Here is a 15,690-nt window from a genome sequence, read left to right as displayed (position 1 = left end):
TACGCACAAATATTTGCAAAAAATGGTTTCGATCATAATTAGGAACAGGATCGTCTTTGGAAATAGGTAAATAGGTAAAACGTATTAGAATGTAATTCAAAAGTAATAAAAACTCCGAACTGATATTTGGGTTAAATAGTAAAAATAGAAAAAAAAAAACACATAGGGTAGGTGTACCAGTTATGGCAATAGTGGTTCCCTATTTCACCATACGCGATAACCTGAATGTCTCCACATTTTGAAAAGTTTTGTGTGTTTTAGAAATCAGATATAGGATAGATCTTGATGTTAAAACATTCAAAAAGATTAAAAATGTGAAAATGTTTGAAATATTGCTTATGGCCAAATAGGGAACCACTATGGCCATAACTGGTAAACTTTCCCTAGTTTAAATATTCCATTATCTAGCATAATCACAAATCTGTCTGTCCTAGAATGGTGATTAACGCATTCTGCTCGTAGTAAATTGTGATAACTTTGGAAGAAAAATCGCCACACTTAGGGGTTTATTTTATAAGTCGAGTCGATCAAAAACGAATCGACTGGAGTCACTGTCGACCAAAAATTTCGCTCGACACGGCTCTGTCACTTGAGTTTTTCGACAGTTGTCACTCTATGTGACTGGATTACTATGGCAGACGACGGGTGACATCTGAAATATGCCTGCTTACTTTGATCGACAATGATTACATACGAGTCTCATGAATCTTCTCGATTTACAAAAAAAAACCCCTTATTTTATTGATAAGATTAGAGTTTGCAATTTTCCCGGGATTCGACTTCCCGGAAAACGGGAAATGTTTTATACCAGTACATTTGTATGGTTACTTTTCTCTTTTGTGAGTTTGTGTTTCTAAAAAAATCTGTTGGCTTCGTTTCAATCATCAGGCTTCAAATGAAATTAAAATCATATTTACCAACATCGAAGCAATCCTTTCAAGCACTAGAATAAAAACCAACAAGAGTCTTATGTTGAATACTCTGACTGCTACATCCATGAAAATTTTATAAACCCACTCAACTCATGAAAAAAATCCTTCGAAAAATCCTTTGTTTACTAAAGCTTATAATAATTTTTAGAAAAAAACATATCGTCAAAAACATACATATTTTATCATCAACTATTTGATTTCGGAAAACAACAGACCAACATTGAACTATAACTAGTTATCTAGTAAACTTATTGCTTATAATGATCTTCTTCTTTTTGGCATTACATCCTCATTGAGACAGAGTCTGCTTTTCGGTTTAGCGTTCAATGAGCATTTCCACAGTAATTAAATGAGAGCTTTCTTTGCCAAAGTTGCAATTTTTGCATTCGTATATCGTGTGGCAGGTACGATGATATTTTCCATTACCAAAAGATCCTGAACCGACCGGGAATCGAACCCAGACACCTTCAATATGGCTTTGCTTTATAACCGCGGACTCTAACCACTCGGCTAACGAAGGTTCCTGGTTAGAATGATATGACAAGTAAATTGTGCGAAGGTTTTTGTTTGAAAATAGATGATCAGTCCTTTTTTTAATAGATCTACCCGGGAAATACGGAAATCCCGGGAAGTAAGGGAATCCCAGGAAACAGATAATCATTTCCCGGGAATCCCGGGAAATCTCATATTCCGCGAAATGTTCCCGTGATTGCAAACTCTAGATAAGATGTTGGCAATTTAAAGCACAGGGGAATTTACAAAATTTTCGCAACCTAACCTCACATTTGATCGCAAAATATAAACGAGCAGTTGAACAGAAACGTAAGATGATATTGAATAATAGGTGGTTTTTAATTGAAAGTAATTTATCGATTACGATTGATGAAAGATCTTTCTAGGGAATCATTTTTGACGTTAACTACGTCTTACGGCAATATACTGGGTGTCAATTGAAAATCTAAAATTTTGCGACCGTCACGAAATTATGTTAGGTTTTGAACGCTAATGACTCGGCCATTTATCGATAGATTTTCAATTTTTTTCCCACCAATCGGTCGGAAATTTATACAACATTTTACTCGAAATTTATTTATTGAATTCCCTCCCCCAAGCTGAATGCTCGTACATTTCTCTTAACACTACTCATGAGATCTTGGCCGAGGCTTTGCCCATCTTTCTTACACAATTACTCCCTAATATACTCCCAGTTTTTCTTAAAAGCTTTATCGATTTTGAATGCGAATTACTCCGTTACCACGCAACTCAACGCAAAGCTTTATCAGTTTAGTTTTGAATGTTTTTCCGCTTTTCTTCTTCATTATAGCTCAAAATTTTCAAAACGGACGAAGTTCTGGTGTATTTGGCGAGATCAACTCCTTCGGGACCACATTAACGCCCTTCGCTTCGTACCAATCCATTACAGGCTTGGCGTAATGATACGACGCGAGATCTGGCCATAACAGCGTGGGACTGGTGAGAGCGCAGGAAAGGCAGCAAGCGCTTCTGCAAACATTCCCTTCGATAAATCTGCCCGTTTATGGTGCTGGTTGTAACGACCGGCTTGCTGTACCGTGCGCACTCGCAGATCGCCACAACAGGTGCTTCTTTGCGACTTAGTCCATCTTTTTCTTCCGGAACTTTTCCGGAATCTCCTTTCGGGACGTACCGACAGAAAAACTCGAGGCCGGGGATTTGTTTGGTGTCGCCTTGATGTATGTCTCGTCATCCATGATAAGACAGCCTGGCTTGACCATCCACTCACGGTACAGCTTCAGTGCACGCAATTTGACCACCGTGTTTTGCTTGTCAGTCCAGTTTAGCGCCTAATACACGTAGCCCAGCGCGCTTTATGGTTTGCTGGACGAACCACTTCGGCGAATTGACCTTTTTGGCCACGTCTCGAGTGGAAAGGTTCGGGTTATTCTTAAAGTACTACGCCATGACTGGGTATTCCATTTTCGGTTTTCGGCGCGGAATCTTCCAGTGCGGTCTTCGTCTCGCGATAAAAAGTTACACAAAAAAAACATAAAGTCCAATCTTTGAAAACAAATATGAAAACTAGTCGGGTTTAAATGAAAAACATTACCATTTCATGGTCTTTAAAAAGAATTAGCTTAATATGTCCATTATGCCCCTAATTCCCCTATGAGCACATTTGTAACAGACTAGTACATCACCGCCATCAATTATAAAAAAGGAATTGCTTCAAGAGAAAAAAAAGTGGAACAGCTACTTCTCCTTTAAAGTCTACTCTCTATTCTAACGATGGGTGCCTGGTTTCAGCGAGAATTGCTCATCTTAGAATGATAAATTCTGCGATTTTAAATATCAAGGCTGGAACAAAACTTTAAACTTACTAATATTAAATTAATCATTTTCGACTTAAACATTAGCTCGCAATGATTTATTTCTATTCGTAGATTTATGAATTTTTATGACAATCTGAAGTAGCATTAAAATATACAATTGCATGAAATCGGTTGATTGACGAATTGCTTCGCACAAAACGCTGCTTTCTGAGTATATTAGTGCATTTTGTTTCGCTCCGTATAGGGAGCCGGATCCTATTCTTGGCACATTTGATTCACTTCGGCAGTGAGGTTTTTTTAAAGCTACTGAGCTCATATTTGGCCACAATGCGCGTCGTATAGAAGTGCTTCTCATTGCAAAGTTTCAGACGATTCGTCCGAGAAAAACCCCCTATGCCAAAGTGAATCATGGAAGTGCCCAAGTAGCTCTGCACCCTACGCGTACAAACTAAATTCGATCAATCCGTCAAATCAGCTGCCAAATCAACTATGTTACCATAAATTCAGTCGCATAAGATTACAGATTAGTTCGCAGTAAAATTTATACTCTCGTATTGTAAACCGAATTTCATCATATTAAATCCTGTTAACTTACTCTGCGTAATAGCATAGGCAAGAAAAAATATCGATAAATTGATTAGGGAAGGTGTACCGATTTTTGCCATGTACCAGTTATTTGCCACCCCGGATTATATACCGTTTTACGCCAATTGTTTAGTGTTCGCTAAATTGCTTTAAGGCTAAATAGCCCGTCATTCCTTTTGGCAACAATGATTACTTTTCAGCTTGCATTTCAAAGTGATAACATTCAGTCTCGATAGTTTATATTGGCTTGAAAAAGTATCAATGCGCGTGCTAACATGCATAAAGTATGCTGATACTTTTCCAGCTGTGTCAGTGCAAAACCAACTGATTTTCTTTGATTCAAAATCGTGAGATGAATTAACGACGCGTACAAATTTCAATGCTTCGCCTTAAGATGATACGGAAACATTTTCGGAAACCGCAAAATTTGCTCAGAAAATAATAGAAAAAAAAACATTTTCCTTAAAATTGTTGCTCTGTTGCACCTATTTTTCGCCATGGCGTTCCTGATTCGCCACCTTCCATAAGAAATCAACGTAGGTGGCGAATTCAGGAACCGAAATTAAAAACCTGGCGAATACTGGTGCAAGTGGTCCAGTATTCGGCACCCCCATTTTTAAAACAAAAATAAAGTTTCTGATTGGTTTTTATATTTTCCCTGCTGAGTATAAATTGAAAGCTTTCGTTTAATGTATTAACAGTAACCAATGGTCTTTTGATTAAGAGAAGTTTTGAAAAGGGGGCTGACAAAATGCGGTCATCTATTTACGTAAATTCTGATTGTCTGGGATATTTCTTGTTTTATTTATTTTTTTTTTGAACCTCAAGTCAGTAATCTTGCAACAATAAAAAATAGTTACTTTCGAAACTTTTGAAAATATGCATTTTTTTTGTCTGGAACATATTTCAGTAAACACACTAAGCTCATTTGACTGGAATCCGATCGAGATTTCGGTGAATTATTATCGAATTACCGTACTCCGGTTGACATTTTATCTGTTGATAATACACAGGAGTCCGTAAAATAATTGAAGTGTGAACACAAAAGCATATACGTTACCATATAAGAACACGAAAGATGAGGCGATATACGGGGGAGATCCCCCAGTACCGGACAGCACCCAATACCGGACAAAGTCGAAACATTGAGAAATCATGGTCCAATCCAGATGGTGTATTCATAGAAAAGAAAGCTATTATGGAGACTAATGTTTGCGTGGTATAACACATCCTTGAAATATGCATGCCTTTTCAAAAAAGTAGAAATGTTTGAAAATCTTAAAAATATTGACGTATTGCCTTAGTTTTGAGTCTATTTAGTAATTATTTTGAATAGGACAAAATACTTTCGATCACGCAAGCATGATCGAACATAATCCTAATTCGATTGTATGGATGTATTTTGTACCATAATTGAATTAAATGTGGACAAATTACAATTTTGGTTGAGCACCTCCTGTCCCCCAGTTCCGGACAGCTTGATTTGTTATATGATATCTTTGTAATTATGGCAATAGTGTCTCAAAATACATACATTTTTTATGGATTCCGTCGATCATGGTATCAAACATGCAATTAAAATAAGAAGAATGAACATTCATAACAACATCGTAAAATGGGCTATTTTTCATCATATATGAAAGAGGTTTTTGATGGACAGCTTGCAAAATAATAAAAACTCAAATTAATCTTGTAAATGTTGCAAATGCATTGAAGTGGCAATTATATACTATTCCTATAGTAAAAACATTCAGTAATGTTCAAACTTACAAATATCGAGGCTTTTACAGATTGTGTCCGGTATTGGGTGCCACCATTCAAGGTCGATCGATTTGGTACTAAAATACATAATCAAAATGCCATGTCAAAATTCATATTTAAGTTTTCAAATTTATTTTTGTACGCTATAAAAATGATAATATTTATCATAGATGGGTAACAGGAGCACATAAAAGCAATATATTTCGAATAATGAATTTAATGGCTTAAGTGTCCGGTACTGGGGGATCTCCCCCTACATACGCCATTACGGTGCATTCAAAAAAAAATGTACATATATTGGCTCCACTTTTGTACACTTATACCAATGTACACTATAATAAACGACCATGTCTGGTCTTATTTGACTTACAACTAACGGAAATAAAGTTGTTTTTCATGGCCGCTTGGATAGCTTTTGCCCTGGTATTGAGTCCTTTACCTCCATGGTCCCTTCAATATCGAGTTGACATTTTTAGTACATGGATATGAGCACATTCTCATTCGATTGAAACTTTTCGATATAGGTATATAAAGTTTGCAAAACAATAAATCATTAGTGGCTTGATTCCAAAATAATTTGAACTTTCACTGTGACTATGAGCCGAAATGAAAAACAGACACATGTAACTATGTAGATATGGATTGCAATTTTCACACATCAAACGTTGCGTTCTGATGAAATCCAAACTCGAAACCTGGTCATGACTACGTTACAACATAAGCCGCGTCAGAAGAAATGACCTTTGAAAACCGAACAATACCAACAATCGACGCACGCGGGAGGCCTGCATGTTAATCTACTCCGATCACGTATTCTATCTGCGTTGCCTGATGCAATGCTATCGAAGACGTGAACAACATGATTTTGTACGACGCGTGTGGAAGAAGAGGCCAGTGCATTAGCTTTGAGACGGGTAAAACGTCGTTTTCTGTTATCTGTGAAATCTTTTTTATTGAGAAGAAAGAGGACAGATACATCATTTGCTAAATACAAGTAATGCAACTGCAACGTCTGTTCAGACGTCTACAATCGAATTTCAATCCATTTTTATTGGTTTCGTCCGATTTTACCTATCGTCGCGTGAACGACGACAGACTACGTCCATTTATTTACTTATGCACTACTCTTACATACTAAACAAAAAAGTATCATACAAGCTGTATTTAAAGGCTGTTCGGCGATTCGCCACTGGCGACAGTTAATGGTGGTAGTGTACAATTGGGGCCGCATGCACGATTGGAGCCACGACCTTCTTGAAGACAGGTGCCGCATGCACAGCGTGGCCAGATTTTTCAACGACTGCATTGAATCCGTGAATCTTGTCAGCGGTGTAGGTAACCTTACGGATGGTGCCGTCCGGTTCCGTCAGAGAGTAGCTTCCGTGCACCACTCCGTTGGCAAGGGTTTCCTCAGCGTGCTTAGAATCTCCGGTATGAGGATCGGCCACTCCGTAGCTGAAGCTGTAGTGAGGGTTTGGATCATAGGCTTCGACGTGCTTGACCAGGGGGGCAGCATGAGCTATCACCGGAGCATGGTGAATGAGTGGGGCTGCCGCCACGACTGGCTTGGCTAGTGTGACTGTGTGCAGAGGTTGGATGGCTTTGGCGGCGTATCCGTACGATAGATGTGGACCGTAGGAGATGGGACCGTATACAGGAGCTGCAGCTGCTACGGCTAGCGTAGCTGCGAGTACTAGGGCCTGGTAGTTCATTAAATGGTTCAATTCGTAGGATATAGAATAAAAATTTTGAACGAAATGTTATTCCAACATATGGCCAACTAGGATGTTCCGTTTTTTATCTGCTGGAAAATATGTATTCTCAGCATAGTAAATTATGACCTACTAAAACCTATAGAAAGACGTTTAGCCGCCATTACTGGAAAGTTCACGTCGTTTATACTGCTCATGACCGCTTTTATATCTCATTGGCGTTAACTAAGAGCGAGTCCAACAAATTCAAAAAAGCGATTCAAATAAAAAAAAGTTCTAAAATCCAATCTCCTAAATCTTCTTATTATCCTTACAATAAAAGTAGTGTTCTTCGAAGTTTGCACCTTTTTCGGTGGTGATTAAAAGGTAGCTCAAAGGTGATGTAGGTTTATATGGAAATTACTAAGAAAAAAATTCTGAAAATGTTCCAAACACGTTAATACTAATATAATTACAAACTTATCTCACAGTAATAACATTCTTCGAATCATGATAAAGAAAGTTGCTGAAGGATCAAATTCTTTTCAATTGGAATCCGAGGCAAAATGGACACGTTAAGCAAATGTTCGTTTTAAGATCTTAAAATGGCTATGTTTTCAACTTATCTCCGGCTAGTTATCAAGTTTGACGTTAGTGCGACGTGCAACATTCAATCATGGTAATAAAAATAATATCATATGCCAGAAAAGAGAGATAGAAAATTGGGTCGAAAACAAAGCTGGTTAAAAGGTATCGGGGCGTGAAATTCAGTGATTCCAATATATTGAATGACTGTCAATCGCTCCGATATGTAAAAAGACTCTCCCTCAATCATAATAGCCTTAAATAATCTTTCTGAGTTCGTTACTTTTCTCAAAAATAAGATTCCTCGACGGCCTTGCCTGTATGTCCATTTGAAACTGAGAAAAACTTTATGTCAAATTGGGAAGGACAATTACAGCAAAAAATAAACTTTTATACCGTCAAACATTTCGAATGCAATACAGATTCCATGCAGTGTATGAATGTTTGATGAAGTATGCATATTCTCAGATATTTAGGGGATGTCTATTTCGCCCCGTGTGTTCATTATGCCCCTAATCCCCTTAATCTTGTTTGTGAATTTTGTAGAATTTTACTGGACTGTAGTTTCACATAGAGCAGTGTTTCTCAACCGGTGGTCCGCGGATCCCTAGGACGCCGCGACCTCATTTGAGGGGGTCCGCGAAGCCATTATAATAAGAGTGATGACTTCCGTAATTTCTTCCTGAATTGTTTTGAGAAATCTTGGAGAGATCCTTGGACGTCTCAAGGTGAAATTGTGAGTGTTTATTCCAGTAGTTTTCGTAAGATTCCACTCAAATCATTGAATTGCAGGATCGTGCCAAAGCTATCATCAGATGCGGTACAACATATTTGGAAGTATTGGGATTTATTGTACACCAACAGTTTATGATTTTTTTTTATCAGTTACTTAAATCAGGATATATTCATATACATATAAAAATGTTTAAATGGCAATGTAGTGCAAACTGAAGAATATAGTAAAAATAAATTAATATATTATTACACCACCACGTTTAATTTGCAATTAAAGATTCTTGAAGTTACATGATCGTGTAAATTTGAAGTGCATTTGATTGGAAAATTGGTCGTTGACATTTCAGTTTATTTTGATGCTCCAAGTATGTGCATGGAAATTAACTAAAATTTATAACATTTTGAGCTATGTGCTGCCATCTCTGACTTTTTTAAGAGATGCTTTGATAAATTATTGGTGAGATCCTGTTGGATTTCCCAGATCAATTATCGCTGGATTTGTTACATAGCATTTGGACTCCTCCTGTGGTTTTTCTGAGATTCTAGGTGAATTTCATGAAGGAATGAAATTGATAGCATGATTTTCGAACAAATTTTCTATTTTTATTAAGAAATCATACGAAGAAATAAAGATAATGGAAACATTTGCAAATCCTTACAGACCAAATCATCATTTGCATCCAGGCTAACGATATGGATGGAAACAACATATGCTATGTTAAATGAAGGCCCTATTGACTTGTCAAATGCATTGGGTTCGAGATCTCCAGTCTATTTTTAATCAGTGCAACTGATCAAAGACCAACCACTTAGTACATATAATTCAGACAAATCCTTAATTTTCAAAACTTTAAATTTTACTTTAGAACTGTTTAGTGCCCGCGAAATGTTCGTCGAATCTCAAAGGGGGCCGCACCTCTGAAAAGTTTAGGAACCACTGCTCTTTGTAAATAATTAATAGATATCTTTCACCATACCTTTAAATCACTACCGAAAGAGCTGAAAATTTACCTGCACTTTTTTCTGTCTTTTTTTTCGAGATTGTTCACCCTAGGGGCATCTCGGGACCAACGGCCTTACTTCCCTTTCAAAGGAAGTCGTCACCATAACCATAAGATCATAAATGACTCGGGGATAGGATTCGATCCCAGGTCGTTGTCGTAAGAGGTATGTGTTCTAACCGCTACACCAGGCCCGTCCCATACTAGAATATTTTTATAGTAAGGATGGTAAAGAAGAAATTGAAGATAGGGTTTTCCCTGTAAAACTGTATGTAAACCCGAAGGTTTCCACCATCGATATGTGTCAAAATCGTTTAAGACTAAGACCCAACAAAAATGTGAAGATCATTTAAGATCCAAATTACGACCTTTAGGTCACGATGAAAAATGGCTCAGAATTATATGGCACAGCTGTTACTTTGTTTCTACTGGATGTGAAATAAGTGGAAAATAAAAATGAACAAGTACCGACCATGTTTGTGAAAATACGCAGGACAGGTGCAGTTAATTCCAAAACTACATAATTATACTGAACATTGTAGGAAAATGCGTTGGAAAACTGGGTTCGAATTATATCCTAGTTTCATCGTACAAACATGGCTGCTCTAATTTCCCGGACGTGAGTGTGTATCATTGCTAGAATTATTTTGGACAAAAAAAAAAACAATATTGAGATCGTTTTCTCCTATTAGTTATTTGAATCAACATGCTCACCAGTCTGGAAAGTTAACTGTAACTCTTTTATAAAGAGTTATTTACGGTATCATGAAAGCGTTTACTGAGAAGCCATCTTGCTTCAGTGTTTTGTTGGATATTTAAGGTTACTTTGATACGTTTCTATCGATGCCATATTGAAAGCTACAAAAAAACATTATTACCTTACCAACTGGATTTATTAAATTCTCAAAAATCGACAAAGCTTCTCCACATTGTGTTAACCTGCGATTCGGAAATTTGATGTTTGCGGATGCCCTAAAAAGGGAGTCCTATCACTCCTATCAAACTTATGGGTATGCCTACAACAATCTACCTTTAATAGTTGGTATGTGCATAAGTGAAGCACCCTGTTTAATCTGAGTTCAAACTTTTCTGAATACATAACATCGATTTCAGAGTCAAAAAAATGGCGGCGAACTTTTGGTACAACGTGAAGGCCAAAACCCAACTATATCAAATAGATTTGTTGTTCGACCAATACTAGCATATTGAAGACATGTGTAGTGGTAAAAGGGCAAAGTGGTAACAATCCAATCATGTTTGAGCCAACAAGGATGTGTCAGATGGCGATTGTCTTTATTTACTCCAAGTAATTTCACAATTGCCTATAACTTTTCTTTCAGAAAATTTTCCAAAACTTTCCTTTTACGGGAAGATTGGACGTCTGGCTATTTTTTTAAAGACACCGGCACGTTAATGCTTTCAGTGGACTTTTGCCCTTTGAAGGAAGCAAAAGGAAGTATATCAAACAATACAGCGCATTACGCAAATAGTTATAATAGTTATAATATATAAGTGCGGAATGACGATAGCTATTGAGGGCTGCTGGAGGTATTGAACTACTATTGAAAAATTTATTTTTATATGTAAATCCATCATGTATAATTTAGGTATTACAATACCTGATCTAATTATCAGCTTGGTATTTATAGAATATGCAGAAGGTATTATTTGAGGTATTTTACCTCTTATGCAGGGCTCATTCATACCTCATTCAGGTTGTAAGTATTTGAAATTATCTGGTATGGAATACCTCAGTTTGGTATTTAGTAGGTATTTTTTTCTGCTCGGGATATGGTGAAGACACTAGATCGCTTCGACGTAATCCCGTTCTTTTTTTTACGATTCCGCACCGATAAGAGGGTCCAGTTAATAATTTAATTACCGGATACCACCATTGGTTTGATCGCTTTTAATCTGAACAGTTTTAATTTGAAAGTTTTATGAAAAAGTTAGGAATAACCCCATAAAAAGCTTGCGGAAGGTTTCAAACAGTGCAGTTTGTCAAAAATGCATTCGGAGTCGTTCACATCTCTTTGGTGAAAATATTGACTAAGCCCTTGGTTTTAGTTATGTAAAACGTTAATAGGACCTTCTTCAGTCTACATAGATAAAAGTATGAAATTTTGGCTCGACGCAAACTATAATATGGCAAAAAGGGGCTCGTGTAATCCTTAATATATTTTTAGCGATAACATAATATGAAGTACAAGTCTTGCACATATATAATAGAACAAGGATAATCATGTATATTTTTGCTATCTTTATTAACGAGATTTTTAGCCCTAGGCTAAACCAACCCGACCAGTGGGTTACAACAGAGTTGTGAGAGATTTTGTTACTCAGTTAGCGCGTTTTTTTGGCTAGTAAGTAGTTAAAATAACAATAAATATAACTCAATTTTCTCTTCACTAACCAAAATTGAAACAAAATATGTCATAAATAAAAAAAACGTGGCTCATTTTATTTCAAATCAATCAAAAATAGAACTCATTTTGTTATTTGTCATAACAGAATTATAACAACATTTGTTATAAGCAACTAATTTCAATTTGTATAACAAATTGTGTTATAATTATGTTTTAAATTGAAACACATTTTAAACATACTTTGTTATTAGAGCTGATTTTGTTTTAATAATATTATAGTTTCCTCCATCAACTCAATGTGCTTCTTACAAAAATGAAACAAAATTTAATATTTGTAACAAATCTTGAAATTGTGCTATAATTATCAATTCACTGTTCGAGAACGGCTTGGCTTCTTTTCCGAAATAAGTCGTCACTATAACTTCTTACGTCATAAGGGAAGGGCATTCGATCCTAGGTCCTCGGCGTGAGAGGCGTGAGTTCTGAGTATTACTGTGTGGGTACCAACAGTATTAACAAAAAGGATGCGTAAGGTTTAGAGGTGTATTTTTTGAATAATGCATACGAAGTCGTTCGCACCTCTTTCAAGAAAATACTGACTATGCTTTTGGTTTTAGTTATAACAAAAACGTTAATAGGACCTTCTTGAGCCTAGTGTCCACTATTGTTCCGTCATGGAGATATTCTTGACTCCTTTGGGAAAAACTATCGTCGTACGATATACAATTGCAAAAATGGCAAAGTTGGGGTACATGCTATGTCCCAGCAATGCAACGAATGAAAATGTCACTTCCTCCTAGGTCAGCTTTGTAAAGAACTTTGTTTTATCCGCAATTCGAACAGGATAACACAGAGCACGGTGTTTTATTGGCTGTCAGCATTTTTGGTGGGAATTGTGCATGCGAAAACTTAAACTTCGATATTAAAGAGTTTTATTGTTTCCATGCTTTTGTATAAGTTTTAAAACATTTTGAAGATATTTTTTGAACTAGACTTTAAAAACTAGTACACAGTCATAATAAAATCAGATAATAATCACATAGCTGTTATAAAACCGAAATAAACTTGAAGCCAAAAGGTTTGAGATTGTCACAAGTTATCAGTCTCCATGTAATAATTTATTATTGTACATTCATTATCATATCCGATGCTAAAACTACGCGACAGAGGAAATAAGAACTATTCACAAAACATATATTCAAAACGAAACTTCAACAGCTGGTATGTTGGAATATTCACAGTTCTACACGCAAAAATCACCTTTCCGATCATTGTGTACTCCAACGGCACCGTTTCCACGCACGCACTTACTGTCACTGGCAAGGATAAATTGATTCTGATTCTCAGTACTAGAGACCCTGGTGAGATGTATCTTTGGTTTGAGGCCACGTCTTCTAAGTCGGTCTTATAAATACATTTTATTCCGTCGACTGGTGTCGACTCGAGAAACGTTCTGGGGTGGATAATGCAGCCCCCAATGGAAAAAGTCGTTTCAGACGAATGTTACATTTTTCTTTTCTATAGGTACGTGCATGGCCTGACAGTTGCATTTCTTCCCACCACGTGTGTCACAGAGATTTGTTTTTCTTCTTCTCGCGTGAGCCCACCGGTGCACTGTGGCAGAAAAACGTTGAACTTTGTGGCAAAAATATAATTTAAAATATTTTACGCAAATTGCTAAACAAATTGAATAAGATATTCTACTTAATCTGATAAATCAATTGGAAACTTACACATCAAGAAAACGTGTCTAGGGGGTTTTAAACAGATAGCATTTATTTTATATGAGAATTATATAGGGTAGGTGTACCAGTTATGGACATAATGCTTCCCTATTTCGCCACACGTGACTACTTTAATGTCTTCAAATTTTGAAAATTTTTGTTTGTTGTAGCAGTTAGATTTAAGATATATCTTGATGTTAAAACATTCAAAAGGATTTGAAATGTGAAAGTTATCAAAATATCACTTATGGCCAAATAGGAACCACTATGGCCATAACTGGTACACTTTCCCTACTGAGTTTTTTGTAGAACATATTTGTCCCGCGGTCCATAAGGTTTACATAGAACATGGGACAAGTAAGTGTAGAAGGGCAGTTTTGGAAGCACTAAAAGCAACTTCCACTTTTGCAAATATAACAAAACTTTTGGAAATCTGCTTCAAACGATACGCAGGCTTTGTCCTTTGATGGAGATGCCTGTGTCATCCGCAAACAAAGATTTTTGACAATTCTGAGGTAACTCAGATGTGAAAATATTGTACAATATTGGTCCCAGAATGCTGCCTTGAGAAACACCAGCTCTTACAAGAAGTCTTCCAGACTTGCAGTTCTAATAATTATCCTGAAGTGTACGATTTGTCAGATAACTTTGAATAATTCCAACAATGAATGTTGAAAATTTAAAGTTTTTTTTAAATTTTACATTCAAGTCTCCATGTCAAACACTGTCGAATGCCTTTTCTATGTCTAGAAGAGCAAGACCAGTAGAATTGTTGGAATAAATCAAATTTGTTACAAGTAAAAATTGAAGAGCGGTCGAATGTTCATGTCAGAATACGAACTGTTCGTTGACAAAAATTGAATTTTCGTTTATGTAGACCATCATTCTGTTCAAAATAACCTTTTCAAAAAGTTTACTGATGGAGGAAAGCAAGCCGATAGCTAGAAGCTACAGCAGGATTTTTGTCCGGTTTTAAAATTGGTACAACCTCGGCAATGTTCCATTTGTCAGAAAAATAAGCTAACTAAAAACATCTGATAACTATATCACCCATGAATGATAAGCTGCTTTCTTGAAGTTTCTTGATGAGGATGTAAAAAATCCATCATTGCCATAAGTGGGCAGGATCCGTCCTCAATTTGAGAACTTTCAAAAGCAGTTTTCACGTTCAAAACCATGACAGTTTATATGAAAATGTGTTCAATGTATTCTATTCTAAAAAAAAATATTTGGATTTATTAGACATGTAATCTAATAACAATTTAATAAGTAAATTTCACGCAATGTTACGAACATAATATATAATATATAACGTAGGAACATAATATATAATATATTTTTGCAACAAACTCATTTCATGAGTAAAAGCTTGCCCAATTGAATTTTATCGCACTTTTTGTCACTGTGCGACTGCAGCATAACAGGTTCTGAGCGCGAGTTCAACTGCACCAGGTTGCACTTCTTGTGACCACGGACGCTGCTACCGGTCAGTCATCGTCATCGTGTGCAGTTGTGAATGAAAATAGTGTCTTACCCCTTCAAAGCACCCGGGTTAACTCTGTAGTAACTCATTGGCGACACCGAACAGCTGATTGACTTGCAGTTCAATTGACTCTCCCTGGTGGATTGTCGCAATTCTGAAACTACCGCAGACCAGACGCAGACCAAAGGCAGAGAACCTAAGCCTCGAATGTGGGCCGCCTTTGAAGGACCAGTTTTGGCGTAGAAAATGAACCAGAAAAATTGCCTCCATGCTAAAAAGTGGTTCAATTAAATCATGCTCCCGTATTCTAGCCGCTGCATAAATGACGTAGAATGCACAGCTCAAGAAACGTGTTTAATAAATCATATTGATTTCAGCATGTATGTATGTCACACATAAACCGTTAGAATGGAATGCTGTTGTTCGAAGGATTGGCGTACATCTGGACGATCGATAGTGATCTGAGTTACGCAACAGAAATATGAAATATTGATTTTGTACTGGTGATATTAATTATT

The 15,690-nt window shown here is 36.6% G+C and overlaps 2 protein-coding genes across 3 annotated transcripts in view; both read right to left on the bottom strand.

Moving 5' to 3' along the window:
- The window catches only part of LOC5573590 (neurobeachin-like protein 1), a 232,880-nt gene that overhangs the window by 40,418 nt on the left and 176,772 nt on the right, over positions 1-15,690 (bottom strand). The gene's annotated exons all lie outside the window — the stretch shown is intronic.
- On the bottom strand, positions 5,905-13,703 carry LOC5573585 (cuticle protein 7). Its single transcript, XM_021848947.1, has 2 exons — positions 13,226-13,703; positions 5,905-7,287 (listed from the first exon to the last, which is right to left on the bottom strand). Exons 1-2 carry the CDS (start codon positions 13,235-13,237, stop codon positions 6,787-6,789), a joined length of 513 nt encoding a protein of 170 aa, XP_021704639.1. The 5' UTR covers positions 13,238-13,703; the 3' UTR covers positions 5,905-6,786.

This window comes from Aedes aegypti, chromosome 3 (assembly GCF_002204515.2).
Source record: "Aedes aegypti strain LVP_AGWG chromosome 3, AaegL5.0 Primary Assembly, whole genome shotgun sequence".
NCBI classification, from domain to species: Eukaryota; Metazoa; Arthropoda; class Insecta; order Diptera; family Culicidae; genus Aedes; species Aedes aegypti.
Note: the sequence above shows the minus strand (reverse complement) of the source record. Positions and strands in the feature narration are given on the sequence as shown.